The 21,442-nt window shown below is 39.7% G+C and overlaps 1 protein-coding gene across 1 annotated transcript in view; it reads left to right on the forward strand.

Annotated features, from left to right (window-relative positions):
* The window catches only part of LOC140116595 (multidrug and toxin extrusion protein 1-like), a 39,980-nt gene extending 25,738 nt beyond the window's left edge, over positions 1–14,242 (forward strand). The window contains exons 12-17 of the mRNA XM_072133077.1: positions 5,353–5,428; positions 6,129–6,198; positions 7,528–7,660; positions 10,894–10,988; positions 11,738–11,783; positions 14,039–14,242. Of these exons, the coding sequence (XP_071989178.1) occupies positions 5,353–5,428; positions 6,129–6,198; positions 7,528–7,660; positions 10,894–10,988; positions 11,738–11,783; positions 14,039–14,241 (623 nt within the window). The 3' untranslated portion in view covers position 14,242. The remainder of the gene's footprint in view (positions 1–5,352; positions 5,429–6,128; positions 6,199–7,527; positions 7,661–10,893; positions 10,989–11,737; positions 11,784–14,038) is intronic.
* Positions 14,243–21,442: the final 7,200 nt, after the last annotated feature.

Genomic DNA, 21,442 nt, shown 5'->3' on the forward strand with positions numbered 1-21,442 from the left:
AGTATGAAAAAGTTATTAGCGCCAGAAGATGGCAAAATCAAGAATTATTTTTTGTACAAGAGGTTTGAATTTTTGTAAATGTATAAAAACATTATAAAACCTACAATATATAAATTTAGTATCCCTGTGATCATATCAACCTATAGAATAAGGAAGACATGTCATTTGGAGCGCACTTTGAAAGCCGTAAAAAGTCCAAGCCTACAAGAAAATGTTGCAAATGCATTTTTTCACCAATTTTACTGCATTTGGAATTTTTTTTTTGCTTCCCAGTGAAATATTAGATACTGCCACTATGAAGTGCAACTTGTTACGCAGAAAACAAGCTCTCACACAGCTCATTTAAAAAGTTATAGATTTTTTAAGGTGGGGAGTGAAAAATTAAAATTAAAAAAATTTAAACAAAAAAAGGACCTGATCATTAAAGGGGTATTCTCATCTGGGCATTCAAATTCAATTTAATTAATCTGCCATATATTTACATTTTTTCAATTACATGTTATTAAAAAAAGTTCACCTGTATGAAGATAATTTCTCATAAATGTAGTCATTTGGTCCCTTAGAAACAAGACTGTGTCTTTGGATACGACCACCTCTACTGTAGTGATTGCACAAACAAAAAAAAAAAAGTTTATTTATATGAAATGTTTGGTAGTTCATCTGTGGTAATGAACGCTGAATCAAGGTGGTCAGGCAGTACTGAATAGTTCATGTCTGGCCACCACTGCCAGAGTGCAGGTGGTCATAATTGAGGAAGCCATCTTGTTTCTAAGGGACAAGATGATTACATTTATGAGAAATTATCTTCACACAGGAACATTTTTTAATAACATCCAATTGAAGAAATCTTTACATAAGGCAAATTAATTAAATTAAAAGTAAATGCCCAGATGGGAATACCCCTTTAAGGAGTTAAAGGAAATCTAACATCAAAATCAAGCATAATAAAATAGGAACACTTACTTATTCTGTAGATCCAGGCACCATGAATGTGGTAATCTTCTTATATTTGTTATCCCTGCACTCTTTCTTTTTAAAATCAAGCCTGTTGTCACAATCTCAGGGGAATAGTCAGTGGACTCCCTGGACCACCACGGGGGATAACAATACTAGCCGCAACCCGGGAGCGGAGTCTAAGTGAACTCCTGGTCTTCGCCAGAGCCAGCCGCAGATGGTCTTGCTGCGGCGGGGAGTCACCAGGTTGTTCCACGGTGGCAGCCAAGGTAGGGACACGGGGCAGGCAGGACCACGGGAAGGCAGGACCACAGGACCTCGGATGGCAGGACCACAGGGCCTCGGATGGCAGGACCTCGGATGACAGAACCACAGGACCTCGGATGGCAGGACCTCGAATGGCAGGATCTCGCATGGCAGGACCTTGGATGGCAGGACCTCGGAAGGCAGGACCACAGGACCTCGGATGGCAGGACCTCGGATGGCAGGACCACAGGACCTCGGATGGCAGGACCTCGGATGGCAGGACCACAGGACCTCGGATGGCAGGCAGGACCTCGGATGGCAGGCTGGACCTCGGAAGGCTACTGGATTACCGGACCGCCACAGGATACCAGGATCGCTACAGGATACCAGGATCGCCACAGGATACCAGGACCGCCACAGGACACCAGGACCACCACAGGACACCAGGACCGCCACGGGACACCACGGAACACGGGAATCACTAAACACGGAGGCGCATAGAAACGCTCAGGAACACGGAGGGCTTTCTCTTCAGTAACAAGACATGAAGATCCGGCAGAGGATGCTGGGAGTCGCCAGGCTATATAGCCGAGCAGGGAATGCAAGAGCCAATAAGGAGGATGCTGGCCCTTTAAGGCTGGGAGAAGTCCGCGCGCGTCCCCCCCCCCCTAGTGGCGGGAGCACACGACTGCAGGGAAGAAGCATGCGGCCTACATGCTGGGAGCCAGAGTGCAGGCCGGAGCCAGGAGAGGTAAGTGAGGGCTGGGGGAGCGGGGACCGCGGCAGCAGGCACAGGTGCACCCATGATCCGTACCGAGGATCGCGGGTGTAACCGTGACAGGCTTTCACACTGTCTCCCCCTCTTCTCTCTTAGAACTCCCCCCTCACACTAACACACAATGAATGGAGGAAGTTCCCCTTGCACATTGTAAAATCCTGTGAATTTGCAGCCTAGTGGAAACACAGTTTTATACAGATTTTCAAAAAAGCCCTCAACTCCATTGCATTATGATAATCCACAATAAAACATTTTCAATTTATATTAAAGTTTATATTAAGTCAATGGTATGAAATGTATTGTGATGTAGTACACAATTAATCAAATGGACCAATAGATCATCATTATCAGGTCAGCAGTGGCCTGACACATCACTGACATCCATCATCTGCTTTAACGCCTTTCACAATTGTCATAAACCTATATATATGCCCTAACTCAGTGGTGGCGAACCTATGGCACTGGTGCCAGAGGCGGCACTCGGAGCCCTCTCTGTGGGCACTCAGGCCATCACCCCAGAATGAAGTTCACCAGACAGGACTCAAAGAATCTTCTTACAGAATTTTCCTACAATGATAGGCGAATTTGCCCTCCTCCTTTCAACTGCATTGGTGTCTTTAGGAGGCTGAACGATTGAAAGTTGTCAAATAACAAGGAGAAATAAATTACTGCTTAAATTGCTGTGCTGGCACTTTGCAATAAATAAGTGGCTTTTGGTTGAAGTTTGGGCACTCAGGCTCTAAAAGGTTCGCCATCACTGCACTAACTGTATATACCTCATACAGACAGCGTGTGTATATACGTCATTACAATGGCCCACTTCAAATGTATCTTCTGAACTAAGCTTTGGTGTCATATCAAAGAGGAGAATCTCCCCTGTCACATTAGGATTGTGTTTCTCATGGTCACAGAACCAGAGAAATCCCCTGTTAAATTTGCAGTAAATATGTGATTTTTATATACAGCATTGGATATATCCAGTTCTGTGACACCTTGAAACACAATCCTGATGAAATATTAAAGGGTTTCAAGTTCAGAGGATATTGGCATTAGAAGAAGGTCCTAACCAACCTGTCGATTTATGGCAAAATGGAGAAGGAGCTACAGGGAAACCGAGATTACAGTTAGCAGAAATATATACACATTCTGCATCTGCAGCTAAACCTGGTGAAGGGAGATGGATTGATGCTATACATATTATAAACATATTTTGGTCAAAGTTCAATTCAATTTGACTGCTTTATATAAAAAAACTTTAAGGGGAAAATGTCAAAGTTAATTTTTTGATATCTTTGCAAATTGTCTGTAAGTTCTATAAAAAAAAAATAGTCTTGCATGTCATGAATAAGACATTGTTATGATATGTAAAACGGTCCCTGCAAAAATGGATCTGGATATTCAGGTACCAATGACTCATGAAACGATGGCAGCGGTTCTACAATGAACATTACCTCTATTTCACTGACCTGTGACATCACATATAAATATAGCTCATTAATATTTGAATAAAATAAGACCAGAAGCAGCGGGTGTTGGCAATATATTACAGCTCACACGGTGCTCTAACTCTCGCGATCAGAGCTGACTCCACTTGCAGGTGTTAACCCCTTACATGCTGTGGTCAAGCATGATCGGGGGTTGTAGGGGTCTTTCCACTAGGGATCGGATCCCCCGTGCCGCTTACTGGGGGATCAGATCCTCTTCTGGGTAGCCCCGAGGTCTGCCAAGTGCCCCAGGGCTGACACCTTACGGGTCTGACTGTAAACTGTCTGAACATGGCAAAGGGTTTACACTGCTCTACAAGAATTAGTATTGTAGAGCAGTGTATTGGATTTGAACCAGCAAACAGAGTTTGTATAAAGAAAAGTTAGTATAAAGAAAAGAAATAAGTTTAAACATTAAAATAAATAAAAAATAAATAAACAAAAATATAAGCCCCTATATAATTCCCATAAAAACACCTAATAAAGTAAAAAAAAAAAAAAACAAATGCACAAAAAAACCCACATAATTTGGTAGTGCTGTGTCCGTAACAATCTGTATAATAAAACAAAATTGTTACTGAACCCGCCTAGTGAACCCTGAAAAATAAAAATGTGAATTTACTTAAAATTTTAATTAATACCCTTTAGAAAATGCTCTAAAAAGTGTTTTAAAAATGTTACTTGCTCCAAAATAAGACCAATAAAACGAACAAGGCTTCTTGCAAAACATAAGCCCTTAACCAAATTTGTCAGTCAAAAAGTAAAAAGTTATGCATTTGAAAAGACGTTGATGGTAAAATTAACAACATTTTCTCCAAATTAGTTTGTATTCAGAAAATTTGGAAAAAAACTAAATAAATGAGGTATTTTTGTAATTGTGGCAATCCATAGAATAAAAATATATTATTTTTATAGTATGGTGAATGGCCAAAAAAAAATAAAAAAAAAAATCTTATCAAAAATTGATTATTCTTGGAATCTTGAAAAACCATGATAACATAAAGTAGACATTTGGGAAGTGTAAGCTATGAATTAATTTGGGTTCTATGAATATCTGCTTCAAAAGTTTAGAACTTCTAAACAATCTAACAATCTAAAAATCCCCTGTATATCTTATAGCATTCCAAAACTAGAACCACTTATAGTGACACAGGGCAGATTTGAAATATGGGGCCGTGTCCTAGAGGGCAAAATAGGCTGAGCCCTGAAGGGGTTAATGGATACAATTAAAGAGTTATCTTTTTAACAAACTACAAGTATTCCTTGTGATATTCTGATTTCACTAGTGGTTAAGTAGCTTTCAGCTTTCCTAGCTCTCTATACTGCCAATTTTTCTAGTCTTTGAGAATTCCTTCCCTGGCTCCTGTTTTTTATTTGGGAGTTGAGTGGCAGCAATGTTTTACATGGCTAACTTTTTATGGTGCTATCTGCTTCCCTTTGGAGGACAGCTTGATTACCCTGCATTGGGTTTTATGCAATGAACAAGTCTGTTCCTGGTGAGCATTATGTTCAATAATAGACCCTATTATGTTAAAATATGACGATGGAAAGGAATTTCAAAACAGAACTTAAGAAATAAAAAAGAGCCCCGTAGATACACAAAAACAAGTCCATAACACATGGGAAAATACCACAGTGCCCTTATAACACAAGAGGAAACATATATGACCTCCAGGCATGTGTAATCATGGACCTCACCTGTTTTGTGTTTCAATTCATTTTCAAAGTATTTATGATAAGGAAAATAAAATGTAACTCTAAATATGAAATTCAGAAGTTGAGAAATCAGAAATAAGGTGATAAAATGATTGATATATCATGTACCCAAACTGTGAAGTTTATAGATTTCGCAGATCATATTTAACGCTACAATATATTTGTTCTTTACAGCAATTTTCATCATCATTGACATAATTCTTCTTGCATCCTTAAAGAATGTATTTTCATATGTTTTCACCAGTGATGGGTAAGTGTCATGGGTTATCAAAATATGTGAAAAATGAATTTACATAATTATACGTTTGTTAAAATACGGTTAGCCCAGAAAGAAATAATTGATTAACAGTTTGGTACTTAGGGATTGGAACAAAAAATAAAATAAAATTAGAAATGATCCTGCAAATCAGTCATTTATTTGGTAGGTGGCTAGCTGGCAGGGGGAGGGCCTTAGAAAAGGGGTGGGGCTTAACCATCTTTTATCCTTCCACCCGCATTATCTTTGCAGGAGATATGGTCATTCATGAATATTTCATTCTATTTAGTTGTAATACTAAATAAAATAGGTTATAGGGATAGGGGTATGTGAGGAGAGGAAGATATTGGATATTATTTTGTTATGCATATTTTCTGTATTTTTTCTTTTAGGTATTCTTAACAGTATCTATAGTGATGTAAGAACAAATAGAAACGTAAAGCATTTAAATATTTCCCCTACTTTAGCTTTGAGAAGCACTTTACTCTGCTTTTATAATGAATATGGTTTTATGTAACAGTTTTTTGCACTACCAAACATATTTCTTGGTTATTATAACATTTATAAATATAATGGCTTTGCTGTGACAACTCTTTGATACATATTTTATAATCATATGTCTCCCAATAATTATTTTCTGAATGAAAAGTTAATATATTGTTAGTTCTTTAACTTTTTTCTTTTTTTTTTATAGTGACATAGCTGCTCTTGTATCTGATGTTATTCCTGTATATCTCATATTCCACCTATTTGAATGTATTGCTGTAAGTAAAGTAGAGAAGTATTCTTAGTTTTATGGCTCAGTTCTCACCTGCATTCGGCAGACAGTCAGTGTCTTTTTTTCAGACACAGGTGTGAACTGAGCCTTACCTATATACAGGCAGTCCCCAGGTTACTAACATTATAGGTTCTATAGCTTTATTCTTAAAGGAAACCTTTTAACCTGATGACAGGTTCCCAAAAAATGCCTCAGCAATTTTAATAATTCCAATGTTGTTTAAATGTTTATTTTACATTAACTGGCTCACTGCCAGCAGCATGTGGTAAGTTCTGGGGGAGAGGGAGGGTGATGAGTGAGAGGGAGGGAAATAGGCATTTAGCAGAAGGAAACTTAGGCCATTTGAACTCCCCCCCCCCCCCCCTACCTTTCCTTGTGACTGACTACATGCTGCTGGCAGGGAGAAAGGTAATATAAAATAAACGTTTAAAAATTGGAATTATTCAGATTGACGACAAAGGCATTTTTTAAAGCAGCTATTGGAACCTATCATCATTTAAAAATGACCTTTATGATGACAGGTTCCCTTTATGTTGAATTTATAAGTTGTAACAGGTACAATATTTCTTTTTGTTCCTGTGACAATGGGATTTTCAAAATGTTGGGTTGCCATGGGAACAGGGATTATCAATAAAGATTAATTACAAACATCTTTGATGACTTTTGATGTTGAATATTGCAGCCTGGGTCTAAAGTGAAATACCAGCATTAATTGACACCATTTTGTACAACCTTTAAATCACTTTTTAATCAATTTTTTATGGGTAGAGAAATGATCAGAATTTCTGACATTTACATTTGGATAGATTTTCTGTTACAGTGTTAACAGTATAGTATAAATATTTTTAAACTTTAAAATATTAGTAATTTTCAGACATAGGGATACCTAACATCTTTTTTCTTTATGGTGTTCTAGAATCTTGATATTGTTTTTCTCATTATTGAATATTATTTTTTTTGTATATTTGTTAGGCATCCAAGGGTGTTACAACCCTAGGGAGTCTAATCACTCATACAATATACTACAGAATTGCAACATGTTGCAACATAGCTGCTTTTGGTAGAGTCTAATACACGACAGGCCTGGGAGGAGAGGCTGTAATGGCAACAGATGGGTTGGAGCCTGGTGCTTGGAGCCAAGCGTCCCGCTCTTTACTGCCGCAGTTGGTAGCATTTCATATTGCTGCTGTAAGCGGTGAGCACTGTGTAAAACAACTAACTTCTAGTCCGTAAAAAGAGGTCATTTTCTGGAGGCAAATTATCTTTAAATAGATCAGTAAACTTATATATTGTCTCTCTTTCTCTCTCCTTATAGTGTGTTTCTAGTGGTGTATTGCGAGGCATAGGACGGCAGAAGGTTGGTGCTATTATCTTTGCCATTGGCTATTATATGCTTGGACTACCAGTTGCTGCTGCTGTTATGTTTGTAGCCAAGCAGGGCATAAAAGGTATAATTTATTAATAGTTTATTCTGAAAGGAATGTGGAATATTATGCATAAAATGAGAGTATCTTACATTAAAGGGGTTGGCCATTCTTTGACATAAGTTGCCAATGTGCCTTGTACTACCTTGTAGATAATCAATTGTCATCATGTACAGTATTTTTCGGACTATAAGGCGCACTGGATTATAAGGAGCACCATCAATAAATGCCTGCTAAAATATCTAGGTTCATATATAAGGCGCACCGGATTATAAGGCACACCTGATTTTAAGGATGAATGACCAGCAGGTGGTAGACCTGTGCACAGTTCAAGGCAGCTGTTGTCTGTAAGTACGGTTCATATATAAGGCGCACTGGACTATAATGAGCACCTTTGATTTCTGAGAAAATCAAAGGATTTTTTGTGCGCCTTATAGTCCGAAAAATACAGTAAATCAGCGCTCCTGCTTATAATGCAGGCTCTGGGAACAGATAGGTGACATAGGCAGTGTGCCCCGATACTAAACCACTTTCCAGCTGTCCCTTCTAGTGATGAGCAAACCTGAACTACACATTTTGGGTCTGTACCGTATTTGGCGGGTACAGCACCTATGAATCTGGAGACACGTGTGAATATTTCCAAACACAGGGTGCTAGCAAAGCACAAGTTAAACACATTGTTGGGCACATAGTATGAATACCTTCCAACACAAATGCTGATAAATAGGTGACTAGATATGTGGTTGGATGCAGATGCCGACATAATTAAATATGTAGCGCATATTCACACATAGTTCAAGTAATTCCAAAATAGTGTGGTAGTATAAAGCATGTTTAGTATATTGTTGAACATATGTGTAAATACTTCAACATAACTTTAACCTATTTATCATTTATCTATTTCTTTATTTTGTGATATAAGGTATTCATAGTATGTGCCCAACAAAGGGGCTTATTTACTAAGGGTCCCGCGGACAGCACTTTTGTCTGACATCCTGATTTCCATTTTGCGTCGCTGGGACAGGTAATTAAAATGGTTTTTTGACACACGCGATCAGATTTTGGCGCATCGGCGCCAGCTTGCATGCCACACAAATCGGGGGCCGGGCCGTCGGACTATCTGACGGATTCGGACATACCGCGGACCTAACATTTAAAGTGTGTTGCAAGCCAAGCACTTACATGCACCAGGAAGAAGAAGGTGAACTCCGACAGACCTGATCGGGGAAGCAACAGATGCAGGACATCGGGCGCACGCTGGTAGTGAATCACGGCAGCTGTGCATTCTCGTCGGGGAACGCACATAGGGGATCATGCAGGGGCTGGTAGTGACTAACATAATTGAGAACAAGCGCCCATTGGTGCAGGCACTACTGCTGGAGTTCCCACCCCACATTAAGAGCTCAGTGGCAGAACAATAGAGAGAAGAAGGAGCAGGAGGAAGTCTACAATGCAGAAGGAAGACCAGCATGGCCACATTCTTTAAGAATAACAAGGCATGGATCCAATGCAATGTGGTTTTGACAATTTCTGAATAAGTTCTACATTCCCAGGACTTAAAATTGAAACTTTTCAATTCCACATTCCAGGAACTTCAAATTAAAATTGTTTATTTCAGTGTTTCTGAAACTTCAAGTGAAAAATGTTCAATGCTGCTTCCTTGGTTCATCAAATAAACTGTGTCTGAAAACCCAGAGCGCCTTAAATTAAAGTGATAGGAATGGTTGGAGTTCCTTAGGTTTCTGACCCTTATTTAAAAGTAGTATAGCTGCTTGCTGCAGCTAATCTGGGCCGGTATTACTGGAGTAGTCTGAGAGCTGGGTGGGATGATTTAAAAGGTGTGTGTCAAGACTAATTTACTAAGAAATTATTAAGTGGATACAACATTGCATGAAAACCTATCCCCATAAATTGACATGATTGTATAAAAATACATTACAACAGTAGGGCAACGGGGATATGCATTTAGGAGTGTACCACAAAAACCATAATTAACCCCTAATGACCGCCGTATCTACTTTCTACGGTGGTCATAAAGGGTATTTTTTCTGACGCGACCCAACACAACACAAATTTCTGCATATAACATTGGTGCACAGTTGGACCATGAGCCACATTTATCATGCAGAGTCTGAAAGAAGTGTTTTGCACGCCCTATGTTAAAGGTGCACCAAAAAAAAGTTGGTGCACTCTGTTGGGACAGTGCAGGGAGTGCCAGATTTATGAATAACACGGCTCCATAAATCCTAAATCTAGCACACACTTCACTGGCAAACTGCACATAGTGTAGTTTGCACGGTTTTTGATAAATGTGCTCCATGGTGTACTGTCACAGTATATAAAAAACTAAATCTGTGCCACAAATCTGCTCAAATATAAGAAATGACCTATATTCTTCTGACCGCACTGCGACCGGGTGCCGTAGACCTCTATAGGGCTGTGATCTCATGGTCCCCATTATGGTCGCAGGAAGGAGGCCCTATGATGTGCCAGATTCATCACTGTGTCTGATACTGGATGATGAATATGGCGTAGTTCAAGGCTGTCTATTAGTTCTTTGCACCAACTTTTTGTTGGTCTCAAGTGTACCAGGAAACTGCACCAAGATTTTGGCCCTTTTGACAGTAGAAAAAAAATAATAAAGACAGTTATTAAAGCGAACCTGTCACCAAGAATGTCATTTCTGGCTAGTGACTGGTTCCAATAGCCTATGCAATGCTGGTTTTAAAAATTCCTGAATCAGATTTCTACATCATTTCAGTAGTTTATATAAGTTTCATTTGCATTACCTAAATCCCTGCAATCAGCATGTGGTGAGTCCTGGGGGAGGGCAGCTGCAGCCGGTATGTATATTGTATATGCAATATGGCTATGTTCATCTGGCCTTAGATTAATTACAAAATGCTTATGGACATAATGGCCCAGATCTATTAAACTGGCTGTGCCAGTTTTGTCATACTTTGTACTTGTATTTAAGTTTTGTGTAACGGTTGCACTGTGTCTGGTGTCTTTTTCAGAGTTTGCGACACATTTAATACAGTGATTTGTCAGAATTGTGTTGCATGCTCTGTGTTAAATGTGCACCAAGAAAATGGTGCACACTTTCAGAGCAGTGCAGGATATGTACCAAATAATTGAAGACCGTTCACCAGTATTCAAAAATGCGGCGCACCCTGCACATTTGTGAGGCTAACTACACTACTTTTGATTAATGTAGACCAATCCCTTCATAGATAACCATGTCATTTTATATCAAGGTCTGTGGTATGGAATGATCCTCTGTGGAGTTTTTCTGTCTGCATTTTTCACTATCTACCTCTTCAGAGTGAACTGGAAAGATATTGCATTTGAAGTAAGTGTCTAATACTGAACTGAAACACAGCACCATTCACTTAAATTTAATTGGAGTACAATGGCAGAAGCATCATGAGATCATGCGTGGTGGTACTTTGCAAAAAAAAAAATCAGATCACTTCTGCTTTTCTAGCTATGTTGCCTATTCTTTACAGAGACTGATGGACCAACCTGGGGATAGGGCTCCTTTCATCATATTGATATTTGCTGAAAATCTACATTGTACTTTTATGTTTACTCCATTGTTTATTTCAATATGATGCAAGGTGTTCTGTCCCCAGGGCCACTGGGCAAGTTTCAGGGCCCAGAACTGCTGTTGGGGCCAACATAAGAGGGGGGCTGTATCTAATAAATCCATAGGGTGTGAGGGGGGGCTCATAAAATATCCATGAGGGGGCTGTTTGTTATGATAAATTAGGGAAGAAGAAACTGTTTTAGTTTCTGAATTTTTAATGCTGCCAAGTGAGTTCACTGCAAAGGGGGCGACTGAAGCTCTGTCGCCCAGGGGAGTCAACACCGTCCATCCCCATGTGAAAACTGCCCATAATCAGTAAAGGCCCCATATCTAGGTTCCCAATGATCAGACAATGATGATGTATTATGGTGGCAGAGGGACTCTTTATGTAGTATTTCTATATAGTATAAATGTGTAATATATAATATAGATGTCATGTATAGTTATTCTAAGGTCTGTAAAGAGTAAAACTTATCTATTAGTTTCTTGAAAAAAATATTGATATTTTTTAGGCTCAAGAACGAGCAGGAATGACTTGTGAACAGAATATTTCACCAGGTACTCTTCTTATCAACTCAAATTTTTTTATCTTTTTTTTTAATTTCAAAATTCTTTTATTTTCAATTCATAAAGAACAACAATATAAACAGGCAGTTTGTCTGTCTGTCATTTAAGCTAAAAAATACAATGAACTTCTTTTATATGAAATTCTTCTTAACCTTGTGCATACATCCATGTGCATTCTTATAGAAACATGCATAGATTCATATTTACCATATAGGGCAATGTGAGTATAAGCAGACTAATTATACCCCAAAATACTGAAAAAACTTATTGACTTTGAGTATAAGCCTAGGATTGGGAAAGCATTCGTCACAGCCTCCCTGACTAATGAAATTTTAAGCAGTCTTTACTCGGTTACGAAATTCCCAGGAACCCTCCATCACTTACTAAGTGCCCCATTCAGCCCACCCCCAGCAATGATATGTCCTATGGAGCCCTCCCTCAGTAAATGATATACCCCATGCAGCGTCCCAACGAAATTATATTCCCCATGCAGCCTTCACCCACTAATGAAATGCCCCATTGCAGCCTCCCCCAGGAATAAAATGCCCTGCAATAGCCCCCTGGTATTCAAATGCCATGCAACAGCCCCCCCCCCCCAGTAATGAATTGCCTTGCAACAGTGCCCCAGTAATGAAATGCCTTGCAGCAGCCCTCCCCCAGCAGCTCCTCCCTGTATAAAAAATTATATATATGCTTACCTTCTGGCGCTCTCTGCAGCTCCTCTTTTCTCTTGTCTAACAGAGTAGGCAAAGTCACGTCCATGCTCTCTGACGTCATCAGCCATCAGTTTATTTTTTATACACGTGTATAAACCTAGTTGAGTTTTTTCAGCATGCGATGTTCACATCTTCCCCTTTTTACTTCCTGGGATGACTGAGGAAGTGCTGTTTCCTGCACTGTTCCTCCCCACTGGACAACGCACAGTACAGGCAGAGGCTACTGAGCTATCCAGAGCCTGTGAGATGCAGCACATTATAGGTTAAACCCTCCCCCCATCTCCTCTCCACATGGAGCTGCAGTAAAGTTGAAATCTGGCAGCTCAGAAATCAGGACGAAGAAGAGGTGGATGAGGAGAACGGTAAAGACTTCTATGTGTGATGTAACATGTATGGATGTGTATTACAGATCCATATATTGAGTGTATAGTATGGGTGATGATGTGTTTGCCTGCATGTGTGTCTGTTTGCATGTATCTGTGCCTGTCTGCCTGCATGTATGTAGGTGTGTCTGCATACATGTGTCCGTCTGCATGTGTATCTGTCAGCATATATGTGTCTTTTTGCATGTGTGAATGTGTGCTGGTTTATAGACCAAAAATATTAATATCCTCCAATTTATATGAGAAGAAGTGAGGGTTCTGTCAGCAGTGATGTGTATTATGAGGTTCTGCAGCAGCTGAAGTGTGTATTATAATGTATTGAAGCAGCGGAAGTGTGTATGATGATGTTTGGCAGCAGCAGTGATTTTATTATGAGGTTCAGCAGGAGCTGAGATGTGCTTAAGCTCAAAAATAATTTGATTAAATGGGCACATTTTTGATATAGTTACATTCCAAACTCTTGTGGAAAGGCTTCCCAAAAAAGTGGCTGGTGCAGCTTTTTTCCTCCTTCCTATCAGCTTGCAGATATGTGTACCATATAAGTGTACAGTAATACAATTATTCACATACATTAGTACTCCAATACATTGGGGCAGATTTACTTACCCGGTCCATTCGCGATCCAGCGGCGCATTCTCTTCAGAGGATTCGGTTCCGGCCGGGATTCACTAAGGCAGTTCCTCCGACGTCCACCAGGTGTCGCTGCTGTGCTTAAGTTCATCGGATTGCACTGGACTTCACCGTCCTCCGCTGAGTGCAGGTAAGCGCGTGTCGAACGACACTCTTTTTTTTTAAATGCGGCGTTGTTTTCTGAATCCGTCGGGTTTTCGTGCGGCCACGCCCCTGGATTTCCGCCACGTGCATGCCAGCGCCGATGCGCCACAATCCGATCGCGTGTGCCAAAATCCCGGGGCAATTCAGGAAAAATCGTTGCAAATCAGAAATATTCGGGTAACACGTCGGGAAAACGCGAATCGGGCCCTTAGTAAATGACCCCCAATGTGTCACCCAGATACTCAATGGAATCAATTGCTTCTTTTACTTGTTAAGTCTGTTTTTATTACTTCATTGTTTATATCTTTATTCAAGAGTACAGGATATTTTTATTGATGATGTATGTTCACTTTTTTCAATTTTGTATTTGCAGCAAATGACAAATCAGACATTAAATTATCAGACCTTCCTGCTCAGAGAACTGGAATACCACAGCTCCTTTTCCAAGAAGAACCAAGGGCCTCTAGGAAACTTTTACCAATGACTGAAGTGATTGTCCTACGTGGACTCACACTGGCACTAGCCATTGCTGTGCTCTTAACAGGAGTTTTGGTTAAAGTGTGGATATCTTACTAGATAGCACTTACAAAGACCAAACATGGTTGTTTAAGGGCTTAGAGAATGTATACATACACATAACTGCAAAGTTTATATGTTAATACAGGCAGTCCCCGGGTTACATACAAGATAGGGTCTGGAGGTTTGTTCTTAAGTTGAATTTGTATGTAAGTCGAAACTGTATATTTTATAATGGAAGTTCTAGACAATTTTTTTCTTTTGCCCCAGTGACAATTGGAGTTTCAAAATTTTTGGTGTAATTGGACCAAGAATTATCAATAAAGCTTCATTACAGACATCTTACAGGTGATCATTGCAGTCTGGGACTATAGTAAAGCATCCAGAGAGCTTCACCAGAGGTCACAGTGGGCAGAGGGGTCCGTCTGTAACTATGGGTTGTCTGTAAGTCGGGTGTCCTTAAGTAGGGGACCGCCTGTACTAGAAATATACATAAGCAACTTAAAGTGTACTAATCCAAAACAAGCTTGAAACAATGCCCCCTCAGGACTATGCTTTTTTGTAGCTATGTGTCACTATATACAGTTATAATTTTACAAAGCTTTTAAGGGTTTTTCCCATTTCAGCAAATTAATGTTATTGTTTGAATTATAAAAAGTTATACAACTTTCCAATATACATTCTGTATCAATTCCTCATGGTTTTCTAGATCTCTGCTTGCTGTGATTCTATAGAAAGCTTCTGCGTCTACTTCCAGTGAACAGAAATCTGACCATGGTCACACAGTGTTTTATTTTACAATAATTTTTCTTTATTTCTTTATTCTTTATGATCGCGCTGTCACTGTCCTCATCAGGTTACATATAGCCTGGTCCCTGCTCCGTCTGCCGAGCAGGGAGATTTCTTGTTGCCGGGCAGTTTAACCCTTTAAATCATGCTTGATCGCGGCAGCTAAGGAGTGAGTCTTTCACTCACTGAACCTCTGCAACACGATGGCGGTGTGTTGAGGAGATGCCATGGCAGCTGGAGGTCTGACAAAGACCTCAGTGTCTTGCATATACGGTGGCCTATAAGGACCCAATAGGCAAACTGTCAGTAAACAACTGACAGATACAATACAATGTATTGTATAAGGGATCAAGGTATCCCCTGGGTAAATTTAAAGGTTTTTAAAAAATAAAGAAAAATAAAGAAACACAAAAATCACCCATTCCCTATATATAATTCTATTTAGTGTTAACCCCTCTCCCCCTGAAAATTGTTACTGTCACATCATTAGTGACCTTGGCCAAGCAAATATAAGTATAAGTATAAGCAAGTATAAAAAATAAAATCAACTAATTAGAAATTGCAATTTTAGTGCTTTCTACCTCCCAAAATATGTAAAGCTAAGCGATCAAAAAGTTGAATGTTGAACACAAAAAATGAACACAGGGGCACTGTTATTAGTTCTACTTGTTTTATTTTTTTTTTTCTTTTCTAGTATTCCTATACTTATACAATGCATAATGTAATATGTATAAAATACCTTAGCTACAACAATACAAGAAGATCCAGAGAAGAAAAACAGCGGATGTGTAGAAAATATCAATTTATTAATTCATAAACAAGACAATAAAAACATTTAAAAACCCAATGAAGGGAATTACAAACATAAAGGACTCTCCTCAATAAGGTATTCCTCACGTAAATGACAAAACAAAAATAGAAAAAATGAACAAGGCTGTCAATTAGATATATATATACACATCATCCCAATAATGGGGTCCAAATAATGCTTAAGAAAAGATTATGTACAAATAAAGTGCATCGTGGATTCAATCACAGACAGTTTCACTACAACAATGTAATATAAAACACAAAGATGATAGTGCACAAATAAAGTGCTGTGTGCAGAGTAATAGCAGCCAAGAGAACATGAGGGAGTAGGTTCAAGTGAATAAAACAGAAAGTAAATGCATCATATTACCTAGTATAATGTATGAGGGGGAGAGCCCACGGATGCCCCACGCGTATCGCCCATCTGGCGGGCTTCCTCAGATGATAATATGTAATACTGTAATACAGTTGTATGAGTGTGGAATGCATACATGTTTGTTAAATTTTAAAAAACAATAAAAAGAAAGTGACAAAAAACAAAAAAAGTTGAATGTATCCTATAATAGTACCAATCTTACGGTTACCTATTCCCGCAATATACAAGCTCTAATAATCGTCTTTTGGTTGAGAAATAAGAATGCAGCTCTCAGAATATGGCGACACATGGGCAATTGCAATTTCCTTTTAAAGGAGTTTTTTTTTCTAAAGCAGTATAACACAAAAAAACCTGTACATGTTTGGTGTCTCCTTAATTGTACTAACATACAGAATAATTTTATTATATTTGTTATACGGTATAATGAACTGCGTAAAAGTTTTATTTAAAAAAACAAATGGCAAAACAGCTGTTCTATTGCAGGAAAGAGTTAATAAATTTGAATCATCTTGCTATTTATACCATAAAATTAACACATAGGAAAATACAAACTTTACTGCAAAAAACAAGCCCTCGTATGCCCCTGTGCAATAAAAAAATAAAATAATTCTTTTGGAATCTGAGCAGGGAAAAATATAAAAAAGGTCTGTGTCCTGAAGGTCATATTAGACCATGTGCTTTAGGTGTTAAATGTAATTATACTTTATTTGGAACCTTGGAGGCTTACAAATCGAACATTTATTTCCAAATTTTCAAGGAAATGTAAGATTCAATTATTTTAGAGGCCATTTCATATTTATAAGAGCTTAAAACAAGTTTTATTTTTTAGAAACTACTCACAAATCACCCCATTTTTAAAATTGTACCCCTCAAAACAGCCTTTGGTAAGTTTGTTAACTGTTTAAGCATCTCACATGAATTAAAACAAAATGGAGGTTCTATTTGGAATTTTCACATTTTGACATTAAAATCATGACATTAAAATTCTTATATAGAACTAAAAAACTTGTTCCTGCATGATAAAAATAGAAAATATCACAGCTTTTGTTGTGCAGTTTCTTCCAAGTATGGCAATACCCCAAATGTGGATGTAAACAACTTTATGCGCACATAACAAAGAATGGAAGGAGCGCCATTTAAACTTTTTATAGCTACAAAGCATGAAAGTGAAGAAAAGAGGCTCTTCTTTTATTGTGTTGTTTCTCCTGAATTCAGAAATACCCCAAAAGTGTTATAAATATGTTCACTGTATATATTGCATGGTCTGGATATGAAGCAACAACCTCAAAGAGACTCTGGACTCCCAGAACCATGGAAAACCCTCCCCCAAAAGACCCCATTGTAATCGAAAACCCTCTTATTGTGCCGTTTCTTGTGAGTTCAGAAAGCACCTCTTCTCGGAATGCTGTCTGAAGCCAGGACAAGGCCTCGGCTTCATTGTGCATACGCCATACCCACAGCGCATACTGGGGCAGATTTACTTACCCGGTCCATTCGCGATCCAGCGGCGGGTTCTCCGACGCTGATTCGGGTCTTCCTTTTGATTCACTATGGTAGTGCGCTGATGTCCACCAGGTGTCGCTGCTGCGCTGAAGTCCGTCAGAGTTCACCAAGCTATCCTGGGTGCAGGTAAGGGCGTGTCAAGCGACACATTTTTTTAAAAAAATGCAGCGTTTTTTCCGACGGCCACACCCCCTGATTTCCGTCCCGTGCATGCCGCCGCCGATGCGCCACAATCTGATCGCGTGCACCAAAAACCCGGGGCAATTCGGCGCAAATCGGTAATTTTCAGGGAAACCCGACGAAAAAACGCAATTCGGGCCCTTAATAAATGACCCCCACTGTGTGAAAGCGGGGTGTACTACTCAGACTTTACTTACAGAAGAGCACTGGCGCATGGAACTCGTGAGGGAAGGTGAGGCAACTCCTCCACCAGGTTTATTTTAGGGCCAGGGAGAGTTAGTAAAGTGAAGACCACCATAGGATAGCGCAGCAGGAGAGGCAAGAAGGATGATGCCAAAAATGATTTGGATAGGGCTAAAGAGCAAATCTTACATTTTTTTTCACAAATCAATAAAAATTTTGCCCAAATTTTACTTTTCAGTGACGTTATTTATTATTTCATGCCGTGTACTGGGAAACTGTAAAAAAAAATCCAAATGTGGTGAAATTGATGAAAAAACGCATTTGCATTACTTTCTTGTGGGGCTCAGTTTTTACAACTTTCCCTGTGCGCTCCAATTGATACTCCTACTTTTCTTCTTTGGTTTGGTACATTCACGGTGATAATTTAAAATTATTTCGCCACCTTCATACCCTATTAACTTTTTCATACTTATACGGAGCTGTGTAAGACGTCATTTTTTGCAAGATGAGCAGACGTTATTATTTCTACCATTTTGAGGACTGTGGGACCTCTTTATTTGATTTTTTAAAAATGTAAAATGGTGTAAAAGTGGCGTTTCGGACATTTGGGGGCTATATTCCGTTATGCGATTGACAGCCGGCAATAACCGTTTTTATATTTTGATACATTGGGCATTTTGGCCACTGGCACATTGTAACGAATCTGCAGATGCTATACAGCCTTGGGTCTTACAAAGACCCAGAGGCTGTCATGGCAACCGATCACCATACCCCAATGAAGTAACGGCCAAGCCAAGATAGCTGTGCCCAAATTCCACTGGTAATCAAGGCGTTAACACCAGCAATGGTTAACACCAAGATGGCGGTACCCATACGCCATCGTCTTTTAATTGCCACGATCATGCTGGCAATATGCAGCAAACCCCATGTCTGTATGAAGAGGGCAGGATTTGCTGCTAAATTACTGAATGAGAGAACACAAGGTATCGTGGAAAGTGAGCGCTTCAGTGCAGATACAGGAATAGGTTATTCTCCACTCATTTTACTGATGAGAGATTTTTAACAAGCAGGTTCAGAACAGAAAATGCCATAACTCTGAAAAGAAAAGTACAGGAAACACAATATAGGCATCATTCTGTTCATTTTTAAACTGGGAATCACATAATTGGGTATTAATAATTTGGTAAAAAATCATTATAATAGCAGAGTTTCTATGTTCGAAACATGTAGGTCTTATGGTTAATGCCATGTGAGCTGCAATTTTAATGGATTCAAATAAAGACTAAAGATTTTTAGCCATATGAAGTGCCGATCCCAACTCCCTTTTCTCTTGGAATACTTTACGGGTCTCCCACCAGCCCTTTCTTGAGGATTCGAGCACCGGACTACACAGACCATTTTCTCTCTGCGATTGTACGGGTCCACGTGAGTGAGCGACTTGCTAAAAAGTTTGTCTGTGTATCTTAAACTAAGACTCCCTACAAAAAATGAAACAGGGAGCTGTTCACTAAAAAGAGCTAGACTTACCATCACTAATATCATGACCTCAGCTCCCCTTCCCCAGGAGTTCTACTACTCCACTATCATCTAATATAACCTGGGTGAACTATAGGCCACTAGCTCATATCATCTCAGTTTACTATACCCCCTCCCCCCCAGTCAGCTCATATTATGGTGGGTACGGAAAGTATTCGGACCCCTTTAAATGTTTCACTCTTTGTTTTATTGCAATCAGTTGGCAAGATCAGAAAAGTTCTTTTGTTTTGCTCATAAATGTACTCTCTGCATCCCATCTTGACAGAATTAAACAGAAATGTAGAAAAACTGAAATATCACATGGTCATAAGTTTTTAACCCTTTCCTCAGTAGAAGTTGAGTAGAAGCACCTTTAGAGCTAGTACAGCCATGTTGGTGGGCAGACATTTTCACGTCTCTCCAAATAAGCTCAAGTGGGTTTAGATCAGGGCTCTCGCTGGGCCAGTCAAGAATGTCACAGAGTTGTTTTGAAGTCGCTGTTATACTGTCATTTTAGCTTTGTGCTTAGGGTCTTAGACTGGGCTGTAGGTTCACTTTCCAACAAGACAGAGGTCCAGAGCACTCTAGAAGAGGTTTTCATCCAGGATATCTCTGTACTTGGCCGCATTCATATTTTCTTCAGTTGCGACCAGTCCTCCTGTCCCTGCATCTGGAAAACATATCACAACACTGTTGCGATTGTATTTGGCAGGTGATGAGCAGTGCCTGGTTTTCTCCATGCCTACTGCTTAGAATTAACACCAAAAAAAACCTCTCATCAGACCAGAAAATCTTATTTCTCATAGTACGGGAGTCCTCCATGCGATTTATTTGCAAAGCATGCAGACTTTCATATGTATTGCACTTAGGAGATTATTCTGTCAGCACATAAAGCCCTGACTTGTGGAGGGTAGCTGCAGTGAACTTTCTCTCATTTCCCTACTGCATCTCTGGAGATCGGCCACAGTAATCTAGTGATTCTTCTTTACTTCTCTCACAAAGGCTCCTAAACTTCTTCAATTTAAGGCCGCTGTCAAACGGGCCAAGGCTAGTGTCGCATTATGAACGCAGCGCTAGATCGTGTGACCGCGGCCTAAGGATTATGGAGGACACTGTGCTCTTAGGAACCCTTAAAGCTGCAGAAAATTCTTTGCCACATTTTTTTTTGTCCAAATGAGGCTGCGTGTACATTACTGATGTACCTCAGTTTACTATCCCCAATCATCTCATATCACCTCATTTTACTATCCCTATTACCTCTTATCCCCTCAGTTCACTATCCCCCAGAAGTTCCTATCCCCCCAGTTCACTATCCTCCATCAGCTCTTATCCCCTCAGTTCACTATTCTCCATCAGCTCTTACCACCTCAGTTCACTATCCCCCATCACCTCTTATCCCCTCAGTTCACTATCCACATCACCTCTTATCCCCTCAGTTCACTATCCCCCATCACCTCTTATCCCCTCAGTTCACTATCCCTATTACGTCTTATTCCCTCAGTTCACTATCCTTCATCTCCTCTTATCCCCTCAGTTCACTATCCTCCATCACCTCTTATCCCCTCAGTTCACTATCCTCCATCAGCTCTTATCCTCTCAGTTCACTATCCCCCATCAGCTCTTATCCCCTCAGTACACTATCCCCATCAGCTCTTATCCCCTCAATTCACTATCCCCTATCACCTCTTATCACTTCAGTTCACTATCCCCCATCACTTCTTATCCCCAGTTAACTATCCCATTAGCTCTTATCACCCCATTTTACTATGCCTTTTACCTCTTATTCCCTTAGTTCACTATCCCCTATCACCTCTTATCCCCTCAGTACACAATGCCCCATCACCTCTTATCCCCTCAGTTCACTATCCACATCACCTCTTATCCCCTCAGTTCACTATCCCCATC

This window comes from Engystomops pustulosus, chromosome 2 (genome assembly GCF_040894005.1).
Source record: "Engystomops pustulosus chromosome 2, aEngPut4.maternal, whole genome shotgun sequence".
NCBI lineage: Eukaryota > Metazoa > Chordata > Amphibia > Anura > Leptodactylidae > Engystomops > Engystomops pustulosus.